Here is a 24919-nt window from a genome sequence, read left to right on the forward strand (position 1 = left end):
TTATATTTGATCATCATATTCATAAAGAAATAATCATAATTTTAACAACAATTTAACCTAATCGTAAAAGGAAGGAGTTTGGGTACCATTAGTTGTAAGGATTACAATAATGGTTGTAGTAGGGTAAAATATTTCAGGACTTGTCCATCGTTATTTTAAATTGCTTATTGCTTGTGTGCTCAAAAGCCTTGAATAAATAATGTGATTGTTTGCAGGAAGCAGACACAGACGTGACAGGTGAAGCTGTACACAAGACACAACAGACGCTGACATTCTACGAGCTGGACCTGGGTCTGAACCACGTGGTGCGCAAGTACTCCGAACCACTTGAGGAACACGCCAACTTCCTGGTGTCCGTGCCCGGTGGCAACGACGGCCCCAGCGGAGTGCTCATCTGCTCAGAGAACTATCTGACTTACAAGAACTTGGGCGACCAGCACGACATTCGATGTCCTATACCCAGGAGACGAGTAAGTGGATGTGAATCAGTTTGATAACCTATGCCACTCATCCTTGCTTACAGCATGTACAATCCAAATTTGAATGTTTTTCAGATCATTGCGGTATAAGGTGGCAGTAGTCTTCTTCTTTGCGGACTATCTTCTGCACCATTCTTAATATTACCTGGCTGTAGAATGTTATCGGCCTACTACATCCTATAATTTTCCAAAATAAAATAGCAAACCATCAAAATTTTTAATTTATTTGGAGAAATCTGCCCATTTCACTCAAAAAAGAGCACAACAGACCTAAATTTTATACGACTAAAAATTGTTTTAAATCCATGGCTGTGTAAAAGAATTTTCACAATAATATTTCATTCTCAGTAACTTCAAACTACATAATGATGTTTTTAATATCCGTGTTTCAACTGAGATTCATGATTATCAAACCTTTCTGAATGTAGTTTGTTATCAACTGTGAAGTCATATTTTTACGTGATTTATTTTACTTAGCCTAATGACTTTAATAAACAACATACTATATTAATGTTTTAAAAAATCTTTTTGCTTTAACAACACAACTTCTACTGCTTACACCCAACTAATGATGAGTTTATTGTGCTTGCTTGTATGAAATTCTGATTAGAAATTCTTCTCTGAAGTTGGAAATCATTGAGATAAATTTATAACTATGGTTTATTGCTTGGTTGATTATCAACAATAATAATATCATACAATTAAATTATTGTTACAAATCTTTTTGTAGTAAATTATTGTTTAGGGACTCAAGTTGCTCCAGATTACTGAGCGGTCTCTAAAATCAGCCATTTTGACAACTGTAAATGCTGCTAGATTGTCAAATTTTCTATAGAGAATTATATAGCAATTTTTCTAACTTTGCCAGGCCTCAAGTGATTGCCAGTGCACTTAGAACCATACTAAATCCAAATACTCGCTCAGTAAAAATCTCTTAAACAGTGGTGAGTTATCAGAGTATAAAGCACTCGGGTATCTCCAGCCTGTCTTGTGACATGTTGGTCGTAGTAGTGCTACAGTAATGTAGAACAGCATCGTTGGTGGTGAACATGTGTTCATCTCCTGGTTATATGTCTACTACATTGTTTTGGGCGTTGATCAGGCTGCAATAGTTTGTTTTGTATAAAATTGAATAAAACCGATTTGATCATGCACTAACAATCAAACTGTTTCCGCAGAATGACTTGGATGATCCGGAGAGAGGAATGATCTTTGTCTGCTCTGCGACTCACAAGACCAAGTCCATGTTCTTCTTCTTGGCTCAGACTGAACAAGGCGACATCTTCAAGGTACATTTCATGCTATATTTTGCTAATTTTGATTTAAAACTTTTTTTGTATTGTGGTGTAGGCTAGTTATAAAAGGCTTATAGCTGAAGCTCACGACAATATTTGAATTGAAGATGTAGTTAGTTGAATTGTAGAATAAAATTTTGTACTTAGTTACACCATGGGTTCTCTTACTAGTATCCATATGTTCAAACTGGGCATTAAATGTAATAAAATCTGAATAAGAATGTTTTGGAAAATTGTGTTTCTGCTATCAATGTGAATTTAAATACCGTAGTTAAGGGATTTTTGTCATTGACCGAAATCCAATGATGTTTTCCCAATCGTGGGAAATGATAATTATAAATAAAACCATGACTAGGGGAGTCTGTCACAAAATGTTTATGTGATTTAGGATTAAAGTGTTTTGAAAAATAATTGAAAGTTTAAGGATTAGTCAAAATTAAGCAGTCATAAGAATCCATCGTCACAGTTAGTTTTCATTGTAATTTGTGAAGACTGTACAGTTATTTATTTTCTACATAGGTTACGCTGGAAATGGATGAAGACATGGTGACAGAGATCAAACTCAAGTACTTTGACACAGTACCTGTAGCCACGGCCATGTGTGTTATGAAGACTGGGTTCCTGTTTGTGGCTGCGGAGTTTGGCAACCAGTAAGTATATATTGTAGATTGTAAGGTAAAAGCCCAATTATTTAGTGACATTCATAGGCTTTTGTCATGTGAAATTTTACTCTCTAAATCAGTCCATGGATTCACTATTCCCAGAGTAGCTAGAAACACCATATCTTGAAAAAAGAAAAAAATAAATAAATCTTCAATTAGACCTATGGTTTTTTCATTTTTTTGACATCCAGCTCAAATTCTACCATGTATTATTATGTATTGTTTACATGGATTTGATTTGAGCTGTGTATGTTGGATAAATAAGGTGTATAAAACTTACATATAAAATGTAAAATCTGGCGCAGTAATGTTCTCTAGGAATATTTCAATAAAGAATTTGTCTATTGTCTAGACTTATCACTCAATAGCTCAGGAGCTAGCTTGGAAATGTACTTTGACATGGCCTATTCTGGAAAGAATATTTTATTGATCACTGTAAATACTAGGGTCAGAATATTGCTGTAATCGCCCAGGTTAAATTAGGGATAATCAGATTTTAGTGGGATGATGCACAAATGCTTGACCTTAGTGTAATTCAGGATCGTTCAAAAGAAAACTCAAAAGAAAACTAGATTTTAATTTGTTTGTAAACTTGTTGATTTTCATTTTTATTAGGAAATATATTTATAATTTATTTATCAATGCTCCTTGCATGCCCGGATAAGTTTTTACTTTTAACCAAAGGTTTTCAAAAGCCATTTATTTGCAATGTTCATCACACCAGTTTGCCTCGAGATGTAAATTTTGACATTTCTGATTTCCAGGTGTGTATATAAACAGGTGTAGATCATTTTGGTAGAATTTTGACACTTTAACCTCATCTTCTTACCTTACATGCATTAACAAATAACATTTAAAGATATATCAGCTTAGCTATTCGTAAAAGATTTGATTTACATTCAATTGGTAAACCTATCAATTAAACTATTTCTGGCATATTCAATTAGTTACAAAGGATTAGTTTGCTCGGTAAAACTATGCAGACTTATATGATGAGCAAGCGCTTTGAAGTGATGCTGTCTCCCTAACGGTTGAGACCTCACTACTGTGATTCTTCTTAAGTTTTCAATCTGATAAGTCTAAAAATTTTAAAAGACTTCTAGATGACATCACCTCAGGTCCATAAATGAAGTAACATGTTTCTGTATTTTAAACACCCTTGGTTAAAAAGATGCTTTCTATGATGATCAAACATTCTGAATTGTGATGATCAACACCCATCCATACCTCTAAGAAGATCTGAGAAGGCTTGGTCATTTTGTAGCAGTACCAAATTAATCACTGTAAAAAAATAGAAATGTTGTCTTTCAAGGATTGTAAAGGTTAAGACTCGTCTAAAACACCCTATGCGTAAATTTAAGTGTTTTTTCCTTTGAGTCAAAACTCAATTGATATCTGTCGATGTTACTCCTTAAACCCAACTAATGATGAGTTACTTGCGCTTGCTTGCATGAAATTCTGATTAGAAATTCTTCTCTGAAGTTGGAAATCATAAAAATAAATTCACAATAACACTTGTTTTATCTTTTAAAAGTTCCTATTTAACAAGCACTTCTTGGTTAAGGTTTTGCCACAGTACCTCACTTAACAGCTTGCTCAATGTATCTGTGAGATTCTAAATATCCTCAAAGCACACCTCAAAATACTCGGAAACAACAAGTAGGTCATGGGCATAGCACGTAGTATAATTGTTTGTTTTTGTGATGGAAACACCTGATTCTTTGTTAAACTTCCCATAGTTGTCGGTTGTCTTAAATACAAGATTTGATGACCTCTTACATTCTTCGATTTGAGGGCAAACAAGTCCACTGTAATTTTGTTTGAGATGGGATCTTAAGTTTAATCTCTTTTCAATTCAAACAACTTCAACCCAACTAATGATGAGTTAATTGCGCTTGCTTGTATGAAATGTGATTAGAAATTCTTCGCTGAAGCTGGGAATGGCAGATTGAAACAAATTATATAAAGTAATACTAAAAATCTTAAATATCTTCCTGTGATTGCAAACATTTGTCTATTTCAACAGCAACAAAATTGATAAATAAAAAAAACAACCAATAATTTTCCATTGATCCACTTTAATTTTTTTTTCAAACCCAACTAATCGCTAAAATACTTAAGGAAAATTATCTATACATTTCTTTATTGTAAAACCACATGTTTTACAACATATTTCACAAGTTACATAACTTTAAAATAGATTAGGCCTAATTGAACTCATTGGCAAAATTTGAAATGATGTAACATTACATGTTAGACTAATGAGTATCTATGATTTAAAACTTTTGGTCCGTGTTTCTGATCAGATTTTGCCTTTATTGTGTTGGTAAAATGTTGTCTTGCTTGTTGAAATATTAAAGTACTGATCAAGATAGCCATTATAGCGTCTTGGGTTTCTAAGCCTTCACTTTAGCCTTGAAGCAGATATTCCTCGTTCAAGGTCACCTTAATTTTATCACTACAGCCACAGGCTTGTCCTAACGACTTTAACGTATTACTTTTAATATGCTATGTTTTTTAATTTTTATTTTTTAATTATTGCTTTAATTTTAATTTTTAAGCAAATCAGGTAATGTTGAGTTAAAAATTATTAATTAACACAGATAGATACAGTCGCACATTAGGGAACAATATTGGGCTATCTTAATTAAATTAGTTCCTTACCAACTTCTAATGCATTCAAGGTTCTTGCTTGAATAGTTTCGCTAGTTGGAAAAGAAATGCCATATTATTATCCTTCTGGTCGATTTTATAGTTGGACAGAGTGGAATTGATATGGGACATTTTATTAAAAAATTGTAATTGTATCTTAGTTCTTAATGGTATTGTTTTTATAATAGTAGAGTATAAAATTAAATCAAGGATTAATATACAGGGCTTTAAAAGTAGTAAAGATGAAAAGCCCAATACAATGCTGTAATTTTTTTTTTATACTCCAGCAAAGCAATGGTGTTGGAGTGATTGATTTTACTTTATGCTTTCTATGATGAGTAAAATATCTGAATCGTGATGATCCACACCCTAATTAATCCTCTAAGAAGATCTGAGAATGCATAAAGTAAAACAAAAAAAGTGAAGTGATTACTGATTAAATGTTTGGTATTATTATTGAAATTTTACGGCCTTAAAACTGACGACTTACATAAAAAATCTACCCATCCCAAACCTAACTAACGCAGATACAGCCAAGTTGAATTAAGGTCCAATGTAAGGCTATCCTCTTGCCAGCGTCTTATGCATTCAAGGTCACGGGAGACAATAATGATGTCTACACAACGGCGGGAGATGAACTGAGAATTTTTCCACAATCGCTTCACTGCTTCTGCCTTCCTTAACGGCTCTAATTACTAAGTTTTGGGTTTTTTAAATTATTCCTGGAATTGATTCGGATGATTGGCGATAAGTAATTTTATAGAGTTACTTGCTAGCATAACTGAGAAGGTGTCCAGCCAGGGACTTAACAATGGTTGCACAATATAAAACTGATTCTCGTCCTATTGTCGGACTTCTCCAGAGAGCTGATTTATTGATGAGAAATGTCAAGTTCTTGTCCTCAAAAATTATTTAAAAAAATCTTAAACCACCGACATGGCTTCTTCCTAAAATACAACCTAAATATCCTCAAAACACACCTAAAAATACTCAGAAACAATAAGTAGGTCATGTGCATAGCACGTAGTATAATTGTTTGTGTGGTTGAAACACCTGATTCATTCTTTAACTTCCCATAGCTGTTGTAACTAATAAGATTTGATGACCTCTTGCATTCTTCGATTTGAGGGCAAATATTTTTTATTTCAAATTCAAGTCCACTGTAATTTTGTTGGAGATGGGATCTAAAGTTTAATATTTTTTCAATTCAAACTACTTCAACCCAACTAATGATGAGTTAATTGCGCTTGCTTGTATGAAATTCTGATTAGAAATTCTTCGCTGAAGTTGGGAATCACAGATTGAAACAAATTAAATAAAGCAATGCTAAAAATCTTAAACATCTTCGATTGCAAACATTTGTTTCTCTCAACAGCAGCAAAATTGATTAACAAAGATCTATACATTTCTTTATTCTATTGTAAAACCACATAGTTTACAACATATTTCACAGGTTACATAACTTAATAGACTAATTGAACTCACTGGCAAAATTTGAAATGATGTAACATTACATGTTAGACTAATGAGTATCTATGATTAAAAACTTTTGGTCCGTGTTTCTGATCAAATTTTGCCTTTTTTTGTGTTGGTAAAATGATGTCTTGCTTGTTGAAATATTAATTTACTGATCAAGATAGCCTAGTGATATAGCGTCTTGGGTTTTTAAGCCTTCACTTTAGCGTTGAAGCATATATTCCTTGTTCAAGGTCACCTAAATTTTATCACTACAGCCACAGGCTTGTCCTAATGACTTAAACATGTTACTTTTAATAGGCTATGTTACAAATTTTTTAAGCAAATCAGGTAATGTTGAGTTAAAAATTATTAATAAACATAGATAGATACAGTCACACATTAGGGAACAATATTGGGCTATCTTAATTAAATTAGTTCCTTACCAACTTCTAATGCATTCAAGGTCCTTGCTTGAATAGTTTCGCTAGTTGGAAAAGAAACACCATGTTATTATCCTTCTGGTCGATTTTATAGTTGGACAGAGTGGAATTGATATGGGACATTTTACTAAAAAATTGTAGTTTCATCTTAGTTTTAATGGTATTATTTTTATAATAGTAGAGTATAGAATTAAATCAAGGATTAATATACAGGGCTTAAGAAGTAGTGTAAAGATGAATAGGCCAATGCTATAATGCTGTTATACTCCAGCAAAGCAATGGTGTTGGAGTGATTGATTTTACTTTATGCTTTCTATGATGAGTAAAATATCTGAATCGTGATGATCCACACCCTAATTAATCCTCTAAGAAGATCTGAGAATGCATAAAGTAAAACAAGAAAAGTGAAGTGATTACTGGTTAATTGTTTGGTATTATTATTGAAGGTTTACGGCCTTAAAACTGACAACTGCTTTAACAATCGACCCATCCCTAACCTAACTAACATAGATACAGCTAAGTTGAATTAAGGTACAATTTAAGGGTATCCTCTTGCCAACTTCTTGTGCATTCAAGGTCACGGGTGACAATAATGACTACATAACGGCGGGAGATGAACTGAACATTTTTCCACAATCACTGCTTCTGCCAGTTCTAAGTTATAGGTTTAAAATTATTTCTGGAATTGATTAGGATGATTAGCAATAAGTATCTAATGTGAGGTTGAATTTTTTTATATTATAAAGTTACTTGCTAGCATACCTGAGGAGGTGTTTAGGGACTTAGAAATAAAAGGTTCCACAGCATATCGCAGATTCTCGTCCTGTTGTCGGATTTCTCCAGATAGTTGATTTATTGATGAGAAATGCCAAGTTCTTGTTCACAAAAAATATTTAAAAAACCTTAAACCACCCCATGGCTTGCTTCTTTCTAAAATATAACCTGGGCTGAGTATAATCAGTAAAAACACTTTCTATGATGACACAATTTTCTGAACTCTTGATGATCAACACACCCTCAATAACCCTCTAAGAAGATCTGAGAAAGTGTATTTTGATGATAAAGTCAAATAGTATTGTAAATGAAAATTATAGTATTTTTCAATAAAACCTCGACTTTGGCTGGTCCATTTAGATGGAATGTCTACTTCATCTTAAAGTCAATGATAATATCTATATGATAGTTTCGGGAATTTTCCTTAAGTTCTTTATCCTACAGATTGCTGGGTTGATTATTCTTAGTTAGTTGATGTTGATAATCAACATCCCTGTGTCTCTTGCAGCTACCTGTACCAGATAGCACACCTGGGAGATGACGATGATGAGCCGGAGTTCAGTTCGGCCATGCCTCTGGAGGAGGGAGACACGTTCTTCTTTGCCCCCCGACCTCTCCGCAACCTGGTGTTGGTAGATGAGATGGACTCTCTGTCACCCATCTTGGCGTGTCAAGTGGCAGATCTTGGTGAGTCTATCGTTCACATATTAAAATACAGTTGGACATCAATAAATTTGAACTAACAGAGGGGCAGATGCAGATATCATTCTTTTTGGTTACTCGGTGGTTTGAATTTAAAGGCTATTTTGGTTTAAAGAGATCTACAATATTATTTTATTTATTACTGTCATCGTAAACTCTATAACCCTAAATAATTATCAATTGTTTTCTGTACTTTAACAACACAGTGATTGCCAACTACGAAAAAACAACCAGACAAATACCTACTATTCTAAGGATAAAATACAAAGGGTTTCAATAGCAGATAAGATGGGCAGGTCAAAGCTGTATAAATTTTCCCTTCCTGTATAAAGCATTGCTTTATTCTGGATTTACTTTATGCTTTCGATGATGAGTCAAACATCTGAATCGTGATGATCAACACCCTAATTAATCCTCTAAGAAGATCTGAGAAGGCATAAAGTAAAACCAACCAGAATAATTTGAAGCTATGATTGTTGGTTAGCTGTGATTTCAGTTGTTTTAATTTATTGCAAATGAGTTTTGTTAAGTTTTTACTGATAAAGTATATTAAATAAATATATCTAATAATTTACTGAATCGTGAGCTGTCTCATTTACTGTTACTCATTAAACACAGAATGAGCCTGAAGAACATATTCATTTAAACCCTTTTATAAAATATGTAAATTAATTTTTCACAAGTGGGGTTACAAGTGATGATTCCTATAACTAACTTCCCAGAATATAATGACGGTAGAAACCGAGCTTTTTAACACTGATGTACCCCAATTAGTGGCCATTGTGTAAAGTAAACTTTGTGCTCAAATCATACAGTCACTAATGCTGAGTTACAAAATATCAAATGAGTTAATATACCGTAAATGTCGTGTTTTGTTAAAAGAAATTTTGATTACAATATTTCAGATGGGAGAAAACCACAACTGGCACAAAGTCTTAATTAGTTTCTTGTTAAAACGGGAAAAATTAGCAAAGTGTTTACTTGAGTAACCAGTGAGAACGAATGGATGATAATGATGATTTCAACAAGAAAATTCCAGAATAAGATGATGGTTCAAATCGAGCTTTTTAACACTGATGTCTACCCATTCATTCTCATTGAAATACAAAATATTACAACCGTTTTTAACATAATGTTTTAGTCTGTTGTTGTATTATACTTGTATATTTGGATTGTGGATAACATTTGATTGTTGCAGCCAATGAGGATACGCCCCAGCTGTACATGGCCTGCGGGCGAGGACCAAGGTCGACAATACGAGTGTTGCGTCACGGTCTTGAGGTGTCAGAGATGGCTGTGTCCGAGCTGCCCGGCAACCCCAACGCAGTCTGGACTGTGAAGAAGAGAGTTGATGGTCAGTAGTGGTCAAGTTTATATGTAGTAGTTTGGTCACACTTACACTATGTTGACAGACTCATTTCAGATTGCCAGATTGATATATGCTGGTTATTTGAATCACAATTACTGTCATTTTATGTGTCAAGTAAAATAATCATGGGTATATAGAACCTCTCCTATCTTATGGACGTCAAGTTGCTGTAAAACACATGGGTAGTTAAATTAATTTTTTATTACAGTAGACTCTCACTCATCCGGATCGGCCTTGTCCGGACTCCCGGTAGTCCGGATCCGTAATCGTGATTTTTTTTAGTGGCACAGTACAGTAGTAGTCCGATTATCAGAGCGAAACAGGACCGAGACTACCTCGAATAATAAAAAAAATCGTATAACACGGCGGTTAAAATTATTACCGGTGGAAGTGCATATGCCCGGGCTATCATTACTGTGGACCTGGAACAAAATTTGGCCGAAAAGATTATTACCGGTGGAATTGCATATGCCCCGGCTATCATTACTGTGAACCTGGAACAAAATTCAGCCGAAAAGATTATTACTGGTAGAATTGCATATGCCCGGGCTATCATTACTGTGGACCTGGGAAAAAAATTCGGCCGTAAAGATTATTACCGGTGGAAGTCCATATGCCCGGCTATCATTACTGTGGACCTGGAACTAAATTGAAAAAAAACGGCCATATACAGTACTGTGTATTTGCTCGACTCTCGATAGTTTGGATTTTTCGTAATCCGGACTGGACGTCCGCCACATTAGTCCTGATGAGCAAGAGTCTACTGTAATAGTTAAGATATGGGAGGTATTAGTGTACCGTATCTTTTTTTTTTGTTTTTCTCTTGCACTTATTTTGAAGGCTAGTTGACTTTTGTAACTTAATAATATATTCTCTTTAAAGTTTTGCTGATCATAATTTTGTTTGACTTCATTTAATCATAAGGGTAATTCACAGGATGAAAGAGGATGAAAACTATTATATTGCTTCTGAAAAGTGTGATGTTTACAAATCGAGCTTTTTAATTCTGATTTCATCCTGTAAAAATAGTCATTTGCTTTAAAGTACTATTCCATATTCACATTTTTTCATTGGGAACGTTAAAAAAGTTGTACAACTGTTTCACATACATTTGATTGTGTATTTTGTTACCAATGGTAGTTTGAACTGTTGAGCTATGTATCTTTTTTGTCAGCTTTGCTGTTAACATTGCACAATCTGTCCCGTCAGTGAATGTTTTCACATACATTTGATTGTGTATTTTGTTACCAATGGTAGTTTGAACTGTTGAGCTATGTATCATTTTGTCAGTTTTACTGTTAATATTGCACAATCTGTCCCGTCAGTGAAAGTTTGCTGATGGTCCACTTCAGTGCAAACATTAAATCCAACTTGTCGCCTCTTGCAGGAAGTTGCCTGCACGAGTGAATCAAGGATGGAACATCGATAACAAAATTTGTTCCGATGAAGTGAAACATCGCGTAGCTTAAGTGATGAGGCAGTAATTGTGTTTATAGATAATCAATCACACATTTTACGTAATTTTATTTTCCATGATTATCAAGAATCTATGTAGTTGTTGAGAAAATAACATTCGCATGTCTTTGGCAACTTCATAATTTCCAACTCTTCTTTGGACGCCTAGGGGCTAGTCTTCCATCCTAGTTTTTCTTCCAGTTTTGTTTTATTAGCTGTATCACCTATACTTATCACAAAATGAGCAGTCCACGTCAAACTTATACCTGAGTGTATTGCTTGCTGCACTTTCTTAGACCATTGTAATAATAACGTTAAGTCCTATCTTGATTGTAATGTGGCTTAACCTTGCTAGATTATTTCCATTAAAGACACACAGTTTGAAAATTCCAAAATTAATTTAAATTTAATTCTGATAGGTATAGTGAATAATGTTATCAGTTGGAAAATGATGAAAGATTACTAACAACCAGAGAATAATGATGGTGTTAATCGAGCTTTTTAACCCTGATTCCAACTGTTTTCAAAATTTAAAAATCTACGTTTGCAGTTGGTTAGAGCTATTATTTTGAGATTTTTTGGTCTTTAAATGTTAGGGGTCTGCGGGTCAGACTTTTTTGGTTCGGGTCGGGTCGGGTCGGGCCGATAATTTTGGTCCTCGGGTTTCGGGCCAAAATCGGGTCGGGCCAAAAATTATTAATTACCGGATTTTTTATATTTTTTTAACTCCTATCTGTGTTTTTAATATTACTTGAAAATAACATATGGGGAAAAATGTATTTATGTATATTATTTCATGTTCATAACTTATTTACAGCTTAGAAGTTGCCTCAACTGCAAGAAAGAAGAAAATAACTTTTTATATCAAGCCATTCTTTCCCATTTTCATAACTGTTGAAATATCTAAACAGCTATATTACAACAAGTTTGTAATGGAACTTAATATAAAAGGATCATAAACAAATCAATTAACCTTATCACAAGTTTAGGGCCTGTGGACTGGCTTCAAGACTGCAAGCAAGAAGAAAATAAAAATTCTATGTTTCCACCATGCAATATGAATCATTCATTCCCTGCCTCCTAACCTCCTAAGTACAAAAACCTCACACTTACAATAGCATTATTAGTTACATCATCATAAATAAAGAATTATCTATTATTGGCATTAGTAGGCCTACAGCTTTGCATAGGAATTATTTTTTATAGGGCCTAAAATAGTAATAGACTAAGCAACATGACAAGTGGAGAACTCATTGAAGAAAATATTTGTGTAAACTAATTTACTATAAAACTCTAAAACAGTAAAAATAGCACACATACATTGTTTATGGTATAGTTATAGTAAAGACTGTAAAAATTGCATATCATGTCATAGGTACACAGTTATAGATACACAGTTATAGGCACAGTTATAGGTATTGCAAGAGATCCTAAAACAACTGATTTTAGCTAATAAATGAAAAGAATTAAAAATCCATAAACTCAAGTCAAACAATATCACAATTATTAGGTACCCAAAAAGGAACTCTTAACACGTTGAGTGCGGGCATCATCAATAGATGATGTCCGACACTAGCACTGGTGGCGGACATCAGCTAAAGCTGACGTCATGCCACTCTCTCCACATTAGTTTAGTGTGAGCTCAGCCATTGCCGGGGAACGTTTTAATCGTTATCAGTCTGTAGCTTAGATTATAAGCTTTAGTCTGGTGTAGGTTGGTACTAAAATTTCCCGTAAAATCCCGTCTAGCAATACTTTTGTCCCGGTTCCGGCAATTTTCTCTTTTCAAGCCACTTTACAAAGACACTGGCTACGAATCCAGGCAGTGCTGCTACCTTTGGGTGTTTCAGTGAACTACGACCACTCTCGGGCTAACACAGCACAATCACCGCTGCTCTTTTTTTATTCGTCAGACTGAAATATTTGAATGCCAATCGCGTTCACCGATTCAGTTGCGCTGCGGGGCTTCGCCCGGGCCTCGCCGCCATTATCGAGCGCCTGTTTGAAGGTTTTCCGCACTGAACGTGTTAATATATAGAAAATTATATTAAATCAAGAGAAAAGAAAGTTAAATGCTAATTTGGCAACATAAGCAGACAGCAGAGACATTATAGTGCCCTAATTAGCAACACAACTCAATGTTTTTATACTGTAAGTCAATGTTTTTGAAACCGTAGGGTCTTTTTCTGGGAAGGAAGGGTAGTATAATGTAAACAAAAAACCATGAATCACTCTCACAGCCGGCCCGGGACACTCAAGGTTACAGACCCTCCCCCTCCCCTCCCCTCCCCTCTTACACAACCCGAGCCAGGCCCGGGGACACTCAAGGTCATAGACCCTCCCCCTCCCCCGCCCCTATTACACCACCTGGTTGTTCCAATTGCTGACAAAATGCAAGTAACGAAACAAGGAAGTAGAGACAAAAAGATATATTTTCTTTATTCAAAAATATAAAACTGTTACAGATAATTTATAAAGAAATTAATTCATGGTAGTTTGTGTCTTGTAAATATTGTATTGGATCTTAGAAATATCTTTTTTGAAACTCTATCTAACCTAAGAAAAAAATAATTTTACTGATGAAAACTTTCATAAAATAAAATTATAAAATATTTAGGCCTAACCCTTTGTAGACTTGCTGATACTTGATACTTTAAAAAAAAATGAAATAGTGACCATACTATGCCTAACCAGACGATCAGATGTGTTGTTTTGTTTTGTTACTGAATGACAAAAAGGACAATAGGAAAATAAAAGAACAAGATACAGATCTGTACACTATATAAGATATTTCTTTTGTTTATAATTTATTATGTAAATAAAATACTAAAATATATTTTAAACAATAAATAATTAAAATGGGACCTCTGGATAAATAGTCTTTCTTTTGACTTCGTTTTCTTTGCACTGTTGAGTCACGGCTTTTGTTTTGTCAGTAGACGACTGGCTCTGGCTAGTGACAGTAAGGCAATTGCTCTGTTGTGTCTTTGTTCTTAAACGTGAGCAAACTTAATATTTAATTCTAATTTTAACATTTTAATTCCTCTGTAATAATATATAAGAGTGTTTCTTTGAAAATTACTTATTATAACTTTGAAAATAATAATAATTTTTTTGGCCCGACCCGATCTTGGCCCGAACAAATCTCTGACCCGACCCGGTCTCTCGGGCCTTCCGCTGGCCCGACCCGACCCGAAAAAATCGGGGACCCGCAGACCCCTATTAAATGTGTAACTGGGCCAATTAATGTGTTAAAAAAACACAGTTCAAATATTTGGCTTACAGTTTTCCATAGCTAAATAATTTAGGCTATTCAATTCAATAATATTTACAAATTATAACAAACTGAAGAAGATTTTGCCGATCTTTGCTAAATCTATTTGGTTTATTTGTAACATAGGCTATTAAAAAACACAATGGCTTCAATAGTTTCTTGCACCAATAAAAAATTTGTTATCCCTTTATTACACCTAATTAACAAGTTTAGCTAAGTCACATGATGTAGACATATTACAGTGGAACCTCAATAACAAGTCCCTCTTGATAATAAGTGTAATTTTCAAATCCTGTTGAATTTATTATAGCCCTAATCAAATGCTATTGCAAACCTCGATGAGAAGTCTACCTTTATAACAAGTCTTATTTCATCATGCCCTTGAGAGACTTATTGAGGTTCCACTGTTTTACTATGAATGCTAATTGATAAAGTAATCCATTATTCATCCTACATATCTTCATCTTCTAGTAGGCGTTCTCTATCATCATCTATTCATGGAGAAAGGACCTTGTTCAATTTTGTTTTGTATTCTCACATTTCCAGGCAGGCTGGCGGTTGGCAATGCTGATGTTATTAAGTAAAAGTTACTAACTTAACTGGTGTACATTAAAAATTGATTGTACACCAGTTGTTTTGTTTTGCAGGTTTCGCTGCCTTGACTGCCCGATAGATGATTGACAAGGTAAGAAAGAAGACTGGAGTCGAGGAGAAATTACGACACGTCATGATTTCAAGTGCTTTAATTTCCAAGTTTACAAATTTTTAATATACCAGAGGTTTTTGAAGCTATTAAATTAGGTAAATTAGGTCCTGAAATCTGCATTTTCTTTTAAAAATTTAATGACAGTTGTAACTCAACATGATGATAATTAAACTGAAAAAAAAAAAAAATTGGAAAGCTACTTTCTCAGTTTATTTTATTTATTTTTTTTGTAAAGATGAAATTAGAGCAAGATTAATAAATAATATTAAATTTGTAAACCGCACTATTTCTTTGAATTTTAATAATTTTAACCTCTTACATTAAGGTTATTTAATTTGAAAATGTATATAATAGTTGTTTTACTTTTTCTAAATTATCCAAGTATATTTTGTATTCAAAAGTAACATCATAAAAACAATAATGAAGAACCCAAGATTTAATTTTAATTGTGGTTACTTTATATTGATGTAATATTAAATAAAGTTAAAACTATAGGTTACAATTATTGTTAACGTCTAAATGTTGATGACAAATGTTTACAAGTGCTAACTTAAAACTCTATTTCAAGTAAATTTCTGGGTGAGGGGATAAATAAATATTCAAATTTTAAATTGTCTAGTTTTCAGTCCTTTTTCTTTCAAAATGGCATGGATTTGGGTGCCAATCTGCCTAACCAACAAACTGTTTTACTTCTTCCAATCAACTGTCTTCTTCTCTTCAAGTGGCTCTCGACATTCTCATGTCTTTGTCCACTTTTTAACTCTTGTAAATTAATACCATTCGTTGTTATTTTTAATTGCTTACATTGGTTGACTCTTAAACAATCAGTTCAGTTCCACCTAAAATCATGCCCTAATTCAGCCTGTATTCTCATAAAACCATGTAATTGTCTTGGTACCTGAGTGGCTTATTGCCGTCTAATACATTTTATATCATACCTTCAAATCTGAATATTGTTGGTTTGATTCTGATCGATTGTTCTTTACTCAGATGCAATTTATCGTTAGGCTGTCCAACAAAAAGGTTGAAGTTAGCAATACGACTTAAAATCTTTTAAAAAACACCAATTGTATAAATACAACACTCGCAATGATCATTGCTCATTCAACATCAGTGCGGAGCTTGTTGCTGTGAAGTAGAGTGTTTGTGTTGCAGATGAGTTTGACGCGTACATCATCGTGTCGTTCGTCAACGCCACTCTAGTGCTGAGTATCGGAGAGACTGTAGAGGAAGTAGCGGACTCCGGGTTCCTGGGGATTACTCCAACCTTGAGTTGTTCAGCTCTCGGAGACGATGCTGCAGTTCAGGTGAGTCAGCTGTCACTGTTGTCATGCGCTATATGTCATTGTTGTTTTACATTGAGACCCAGGACGGTTTTTATAGAATTAAAGCACATCGATTTTCAGCCAATTGTGCACGTTAATGAGGAACTTAATCCTCAAAATTGTAAAATCCCAGATAAAATAATGAACTTAATGATTTTCCTTACTGTTGTTCCCTGACCTTTTCCTTGCGTCTGGGAGTAATTTCAAGGGATCTCAAACAAAATGAGCCATTCGAAAATAGTTAAATGACAATGAAGTTAGTTGACCTGTTGTCGTTGCTGGTCAATCCAGTCAACCTGCTCCTATTCTTTTTATTTTGTTCCACAGGTTTGTAAAATTTTTTCTATTTACCGAAAACCAAAATCTCTGTTGCAGGTCTACCCCAATGGTGTGAGACACATCAGGTCTGACAAGAGGCTGCAGGATTGGAAGGTGACGGGCAAGAAGCAGATTGTCAAGTGTGCTGTGAACCAGAGACAAGTGGTGATAGCACTGACGGGCGGGGAGTTGGTCTACTTTGAAATGGATGCGGTGAGTCCTAATAACTTGACTGTCTTGCTGTATGTTTCTGCATTTCTTTTAAAATCATCCTACAAACTTAACTTATGAGATGGTTTTCATTCTACAAAGTTTGCTATCAGTACTCCACCTAAATGTATACCAAAGACGGTGCAGTAAGACTTTGTTGAAAATAATGGAGGTTCCACACATTTTGTTGTCAAAACCCTCGTAATCTGGTTTTATAACAAATGCTCGTTCATTTTCAAGATGAGCTCATTCGCATCTATCAATCATGTCCTGGTGATCTAAAGTTTTGGTTGTAACCTAGGTAGGTACTCGTTAAACCAGTGTTATTTAAATGGATTTAATTGCAAATCAATTCAGATAAATGGAAATTCCCTTAGTCGGGAGGTTAGCTACGGTGGGGGACCAAATTGATCTGATTCTCAACAAATCTTTGTAAATATCACAAATAATATTTTTACACTGAGCATTGGTTCGAGAGGCATTAACACATTATATTACATATTTGTTGTCATCCTAGTTTCAAGAACAGGAATTATATCAGCAATGGCTCCTAACTGGCATTAAACAAATAAGAAGAATTAATTGGATAAAGGAGACCCCTGAAGTAAATCAAAGCTAAAAAAAAGCCTAATCAAAGTGTGTCTAATAGTGTGGGGGTGTGGCTAATCAAAGTAAAAATTCCATAGGCCGAACCGTAAGCATGGTAGGTTATGCTGAAACTGGGAGTTCTTTCATCTTATAACAAATATATCTACTGTACTGTAAGACTCTTAGTATGTCCATAACTTAGCTTTTGTTGAATTTTCAGATGTATTGTAAAATTTTTTTAGACCAGATAACTTGTGATTTTTAAAAATAAAAACTGATAGTCCACTGGGATGCCAAATCATTGATTGAGAGAAATGTCTGGTTTTGTAAATAGCGTAAATACCTTGACGTGGCTCTCACCAAAAACAAAGAATTTAGTGATCATTTATGGGTACTTTGACATTAAACTGACCACATCCATACAGGCTAGGTTATGTTAAGTTTGGTTAGGTTATGTCTAGACTATTAGTACTTCTCAAAAATATGTAAAAACTTATTTCATAGCCATTAACACACTATTATTTTGATCCAATAAATTGCACATTGCCACTGTTATACATAATGTATAACGGGAGTAGAGTGTGCATACAGTAACAGGCAGAACATAGGGGAAACGGTAAGATTCAGTTGAAGGGCTGTCAAGTGAAGTATCTTACCTGGCTATGTTAGCCTTACATTTACAATATGTCGACTTGATAGATAAACTTACAACTCTCTTTTTTCTTCCTGAAGTATTGTTAAGTAACCCAAGTGAAAATACCAAAGCTAAAACTCCAAAGATGTACGGTATCATCTAATTTTGACTTAAGAAGAAGCAATTGAATAATAATTCCAACTTTTTTCATTCTTATAACAAATGGGATAGCAGGGTAGCAAAGTCCCACAGGAGACAAAGTAATGTGTTTTTTGTCTGTTCTAAAAATGCTTATTACTACTCTCACACCCCCAGTTACATGCTATGCTAACGAGTATTGCACGACGTCCAAATCTCATCATGTCCAAAAGTACATTCTGCAAGAAACATAGTCTTTCTACAAGCTTTGGTCGTCGTGCGACAGCGCACTTTATACTCTTAAAAACTTAGCAGTAGCACCACGTCCAAAGCCGCTGCCAATTGTACGATGTCCATAACATCAGCGTTTGGTTAAGCTAGGTTAGTAAAGAGGTGGTGCAACTGCTAGTTTTTTAAGAGTGTTAAGTGCACTATTTCACGACGATCAATCTCATGACGTCCAGAGCTTGTATAAAGACTATGTTTATTGCAGTTACTGTACTTTTGGATGATGAGATTTGGATGTCCTGCAACAATCAAATACTTTATATGTGATGTCGCGAGGCAGCTCAAGAACTAGATTTAGGACGTCGTACAATGTATCCGTAAGATATCCAATGCTCGTTAGTTCACTGCCTCCATGGCTGTGGTACTTCCAGTATATTGGTACATCAAACCCTTTGATTAGCAGGGTTGGTGTTTTGATTAAACAGCTAACCTTACTGTCATTGGAACAATACTAAACAGTGTTTAACAGACCTGTTTATTCAACACATCAGAAATAGCTCTAGTGCTAATGTATTAGCTATGCAGTAGATGGTAAGCAGAATCTCAGTGATGTGTTAGTTCCATTTTTTACGGTCTTGTTCTTGACAGAAAACGGTTCTCGGTTCCCTGTTAAAAAAAAATTTACACACACTAAAATTTCAATATCAAACTACCCCTTTTAGAAAACACAGATTAACAGAGACATTAGACATTATTTATTTGCACATAACATTCTTTTAGATATGATAACATAAAACAGGTGCATTGTCAAAATTGAGCCTAGACTAGAAAAATACAAAGTACAAAGTAACAGGAAAAAAATAACTAGCCAAATAATGTTAAGAAAATTAAAAACAAAAAATTAACTCAAGGGATGGTTATAAAATTCTTCTATTTTATAAATATGAAAGATGAAAGAGATGTTCACTCACAGCTAGAGTCGTAGTTTATAAAATAATACTGAAAGGAGTCCAATGCTCGTTAGTTCACTTCCTCCATGGTTGTGGTACTTCCAGTTATTGGTAAAGCAAATCCATTGATTAGCAGAGTTGGCCATTGATTTAATAGCCAACCTTACTGTCGATGGAACATTAATATACAGCGTTTAACAGACCTGGAAAATCAAGGAAATTAGTTTGGGGTCAGAGAAGTTTTTAAAAAATGACTGAAAGTCACCAATAATGTCCTGAAACAAAAAATAGTCAGGGAAGAGTGTACGTTGTGTTTGTTACCTCAAAGTAAAAAAAACATTACCAGGGTGTCTACCAGTCGGGAATTCCGGGAAATTCGGGAAAAAGTCGGGGATTTTTAAAGGTCGGGAAAAGTCGTGAAAAAGTCATGAATTTCGGCCGAAAGTCGGGAATAATCTAAACTTTCAAAATTAGGGATGAACGGGTCCCAAAACTTTAAAAAAATGTTCTGGATCTTATATTCCTGATCATTGGGACGGGATTACATTTGAGGGGTGGGGGATGAAATGAAAATGCATCGGAATTCCAATTCGATTCAGTGATGATCAAAATAACGATTTGAATCATGGGCATTCAGTGTCCATAATATACGTTTTTGAATCAGCATCCATATACGTAGTTGACTGTTACATTGATAATGTTACTTTGACTATCAGTATCCATATAACTTATTGACATTATTCAAATGATTGACATTAATTATATAAGCTATTCATTGAGATGAGACATTGCTTAGCCATACAAGTTATTACCATCCAAGTACATGGCATACACTGAGACATTGCTTAGCCATACAGGTTATTGCCATCCAAGTACATGGCATACACTGAGACATTGCTTAGCCATACAGGTTATTGCCATCCAAGTACATGGCATACACTGAGACATTGCTTAGCCATACAGGTTATTGCCATCCAAGTACATGGCATACACTGAGACATTGCTTAGCCATACAGGTTATTGCCATCCAAGTACATGGCATACACTGAGACATTGCTTAGCCATACAGGTTATTGCCATCCAAGTACATGGCATACACTGAGACATTGCTTAGCCATACAAGTTATTACCATCCAAGTACATGGCATACACTGAGACATTGCTTAGCCATACAAGTTATTACCATCCAAGTACATGGCATACACTGAGACATTGCTTAGCCATACAAGTTATTACCATCCAAGTACATGGCATACACTGAGACATTGCTTAGCCATACAAGTTATTACCATCCAAGTACATGGCATACACTGAGACATTGCTAAGCCATACAGGTTATTGCCATCCAAGTACATGGCATACACTGAGACATTGCTTAGCCATACAAGTTATTACCATCCAAGTACATGGCATACACTGAGACATTGCTTAGCCATACAAGTTATTACCATCCAAGTACATGGCATACACTGAGACATTGCTTAGCCATACAAGTTATTACCATCCAAGTACATGACATACACTGAGACATTGCTTAGCCATACAGGTTATTGCCATCCAAGTACATGGCATACTGAGACATTACTTGACCATACAGGTTATTGCCATCCAAGTACATGGCATACACTGAGACATTGCTTAGCCATACAGGTTATTGCCATCCAAGTACATGGCATACACTGAGACATTGCTTGACCATACAGGTTATTGCCATCCAAGTACATGGCATACACTGAGACATTGCTTCGCCATACAAGAAGTTATGTATTCCTTGTAGTTCTGATTCTATCCTCTTATTTTATCAATGTAAACCAATTGAAAGATTCAGTATTTAAATCTTACAAAGTTTTTTATTTGTTTACACCCAAACATATCTTTATTTATAAAATGAATAAAATAAAATAGGTAACATACTTAACAACATGATGCTGCAAGTAAAAATTATGAAATAGGCAAGAAGCTCACTGATATTTCCAGAAATACTGGTTCTTCTAATGTATTATTGAAAACAGATATTTCACTCCACTGAGAAGTATGAATAGAAAAATTCCATGTTGCTTCGAATCGAGTTACATCAACATTTTTTTAAATCGAATCGTTGCTTTGAGTTGAAATGTTTTGCTGCTTCACACACCCCTACATTTAATACGGGATTTTCTTGGCATGTGATACGTTTCGGTCGTCAGTGATTTCGCTAGGTCATAAGTGACAACATATGTTGACGAAGGTACCGTGACCGCAAGACGGAAAAAGGTGTAGTAACATGGAGAATGGACCGAGTTTTTGGTCGGGATTTATATAAAAATGGTAATGAAAAGTCGGGAAAAAGTCGGGAATTCCATTTGAGAAATCTGGTAGACACCCTGATTACAAATCCATTGATTAGCAGAGTTGGCCATTGATTTAATAGCCAACCTTACTGTCGATGGAACATTAATATACAGCGTTTAACAGACCTGGAAAATCAAGGAAATTAGTTTGGGGTCAGAGAAGTTTTTAAAAAATGACTGAAAGTCACCAATAATGTCCTGAAACAAAAAATAGTCAGGGAAGAGTGTACGTTGTGTTTGTTACCTCAAAGTAAAAAAAACATTTTTTTTAGTTAATCCTCCAATTAGTTAATATTGTATAGAATCCAATGCTCGTTAGTTCACTGCCTCCATGGCTGTGGTACTTCCAGTTCATTGGTAAAGCAAACCCATCGATTAGCAGAGTTAGTTGGTTTTTGATTTAACAGCTAACCTTACTGTCAATGGAACATTAATTTACAGTTTATAACAGACCTGAATGGTCAGGGAAATTAGTTGAGGGTAAGGAAAGGTTTAAAAGACATCATAATATTTTTAGGAAAATGTGGCTAGCCTGAGACCATTTTCAGTTTTCAAATACCTTTTAAACCTTAAAGATGGTTTCCTTTATGGTTAACTTCAACAGTGCAAGGTGTTAACTTGTTTTGTTGATTGTAGACTGGAGAGCTGAAGGAGTATGACACACACAAGGAGATGGCTAGCGATGTAGTGTGTATGGCGCTGGGCAACGCACCTTCAGGCGAGCAAATGTCAAGGTTTCTGGCTGTCGGACTTGCCGATAATACTGTCAGAATCATCTCACTGGACCCTGATGTAAGTATAGTCTGCAATGATTCATAAGTGTGATAGGAGTCATGAGGAATCAGATGAGTTTGTAAGCTTTGCAATCAAGCTGTTGTTTTTGTGTGCAATCTGAAAATCTCAAGTCCATTGAATGAGAAATGAACCAGATTGGAAATTCAAGCACCCTAATTTGAGAATGAAAGCGCTTAGTATATTTTGTTACAAATTATGGTTGTTGCAGGACGGACTGTCCCCGCTGAGTATGCAGGCGCTGCCAGCTGCCGCAGAGTCTCTGTGTATTGTAGAGATGGGGGGAGAGGAGGGAGGTGGCGGCACGTTGTACCTCAACATTGGACTGACTAATGGAGTGTTGCTGAGGACTGTGTTGGACCCTGTGACTGGTGACCTCAGTGACACCAGGACACGGTACCTGGGCAGTCGTCCTGTCAAACTCTTCAGGATCAGGATGCAGGGCAGTCAAGCGGTATGTCCCTACATTTATTATAGTGTTTTAACTGAGGATCGTTGGAGTTTTAAATAAAAAAAACTTATCTTCCGTGGTTAAAAGTACAAATTCGGTGAAATATTGTAATTGTTATTTCTTGGTTTGGGAGATGTCTGGGGGTTGAATTGGTGAAAGTACTTACTATAGTTTCTAATTTGCTGAAGAAATCTAGATGTTAGAGGCAAGGTCATATTTAACTTAATTGTAGCTTGTCTAAATAGATTACTGCACATCCAAAATTTTAACCAGTATTTTCAACAATGCAGTCTATTCCAAAGGTTCAACAATCTACTTAAATGTTGAAGCCGACCTTCAAGTTTTCTAGTTAGTAGAGTTTTTTGTTTCCTGTGTTATTTCTTTTGTGTGTGTGTGTGTGTGTGTGTGTGTGTGTGGTTTTTTTTTTACATATGTGTGTGGCATTATATCATAATGAAAGATAAAATAGGATTTTAGGTTGTGGCACCTCATTTTTTTTCTTCTATTTACCTCTTTTTAGATAAAAACCTACACCAATAAATATAATTTGTAGCATTTTACTGAAGCAGGGTTTAAAGAGCTATTTGAACTTGATACATAAAGTATAAGCTTAGAATTGAATGTGTGTTTATAAAATTTAAACCAGATTTTCTCAATCCGGTAAAAAGAATTTTTCTTTTGTTTTTGGAAATACTGGCCAAGATATACTCTTTCTTACTTAATAAGCCTACTATCTCAACATAATCAATAAAACGTTTACCCTTGTGTTCTATGTCCCACCTTAATCATATGACAAAATTTTAACAGGCAGCTGTTAGTTCATACAACTCTTTGTCCAGGTGCTGGCCATGTCAAGCAGGTCGTGGCTCAGTTACAGCTACCAAAACCGGTTCCATCTGACTCCGTTGTCGTACGAGTCACTCGAGTATGCGTCTGGTTTCTCCTCAGAGCAGTGTCCAGAAGGTATTGTCGCCATTTCTTCCAACACACTGCGGATCTTGGCTTTGGAGAAGTTGGGAGCTGTTTTCAACCAGGTTAGATTTCAAACTTACTATTTCATGACAGGGGTGGTAAGAAATTGTTATGGTAAACACAATTAAAAAAATATTAATACCCTTTGAAAAGTACCAATTAAAAAAATTAAACAGAATTTTCAGAACTACTTTTTGTTTTAGGTGTCTTTTCCTGTAGAATACACACCAAGAAAGTTCATCGTGCATCCAGAATCTTCTAATTTAATCATTTTGGAAACCGAACACAATGCTTACACTGAGGAGACGAAAAAGCAGCGGAGAATACAAATGGCTGAGGTTGGTAGACTACCTTATTATTTTAAATTGAAAATAATTTCAAAAGTGCCGATAACTAAAGCCATTCATCACATTTTAGTAAAACTTGCTCTATTTGCACATGAACCCTACAGACTCGATATTTTGGAGACTGTTTCAATTTGTGCATACATTAAAATGTTTGCATACAGTGCATCAAAGGAAGACGTTTATTATTTTTTCCTTAGTTACTGGCAAACAACATTTTAACATTGTGTTTGTGGATGAAATTATCGATGTCCGTTTATCAAATCTTTTATTTATGATAAATCACAGATAACTTTTTTCTACTTGTTTGATGATAGTTTTTATGAATTTCAGTTGATTCTTTACTCCATACTATCTTTAGGCTGTTTGGTTT

General features: G+C 35.0%; 1 protein-coding gene and 4 non-coding genes across 6 annotated transcripts in view; all 5 read left to right on the forward strand.

The window, feature by feature from the left end:
* LOC129002211 (splicing factor 3B subunit 3-like) overlaps nucleotides 1-24919 on the forward strand; it is a 46083-nt gene that overhangs the window by 15335 nt on the left and 5829 nt on the right. The window contains exons 6-16 of one of the 2 annotated variants that reach the window (XM_054429857.1): nucleotides 216-470; nucleotides 1658-1768; nucleotides 2294-2424; nucleotides 8269-8447; nucleotides 9661-9816; nucleotides 16422-16573; nucleotides 16967-17122; nucleotides 22624-22779; nucleotides 22991-23233; nucleotides 24070-24264; nucleotides 24406-24540. In XM_054429857.1, the coding sequence (XP_054285832.1) occupies nucleotides 216-470; nucleotides 1658-1768; nucleotides 2294-2424; nucleotides 8269-8447; nucleotides 9661-9816; nucleotides 16422-16573; nucleotides 16967-17122; nucleotides 22624-22779; nucleotides 22991-23233; nucleotides 24070-24264; nucleotides 24406-24540 (1869 nt within the window). Of the gene's footprint in view, nucleotides 1-215; nucleotides 471-1657; nucleotides 1769-2293; nucleotides 2425-8268; nucleotides 8448-9660; nucleotides 9817-15207; nucleotides 15246-16421; nucleotides 16574-16966; nucleotides 17123-22623; nucleotides 22780-22990; nucleotides 23234-24069; nucleotides 24265-24405; nucleotides 24541-24919 lie in introns of those variants that run through there. The other variant, XM_054429858.1, reaches the window with a different exon arrangement.
* LOC129004531 (small nucleolar RNA SNORD36) lies at nucleotides 9152-9227 on the forward strand. The gene has a single exon (XR_008491733.1). It is a non-coding gene; the product is annotated as a small nucleolar RNA SNORD36 (small nucleolar RNA).
* Nucleotides 9470-9545, forward strand: LOC129004534 (small nucleolar RNA SNORD36). The gene has a single exon (XR_008491736.1). It is a non-coding gene; the product is annotated as a small nucleolar RNA SNORD36 (small nucleolar RNA).
* Nucleotides 10770-10847, forward strand: LOC129004532 (small nucleolar RNA SNORD36). Its single transcript, XR_008491734.1, has one exon. It is a non-coding gene; the product is annotated as a small nucleolar RNA SNORD36 (small nucleolar RNA).
* Nucleotides 11729-11803, forward strand: LOC129004527 (small nucleolar RNA SNORD36). The gene has a single exon (XR_008491730.1). It is a non-coding gene; the product is annotated as a small nucleolar RNA SNORD36 (small nucleolar RNA).

This window comes from Macrosteles quadrilineatus, unplaced genomic scaffold (assembly GCF_028750875.1).
Source record: "Macrosteles quadrilineatus isolate MER2022 unplaced genomic scaffold, UCM_ALF_1.0 Scaffold_9__3_contigs__length_116548681, whole genome shotgun sequence".
In the NCBI taxonomy this organism is placed as follows: domain Eukaryota; kingdom Metazoa; phylum Arthropoda; class Insecta; order Hemiptera; family Cicadellidae; genus Macrosteles; species Macrosteles quadrilineatus.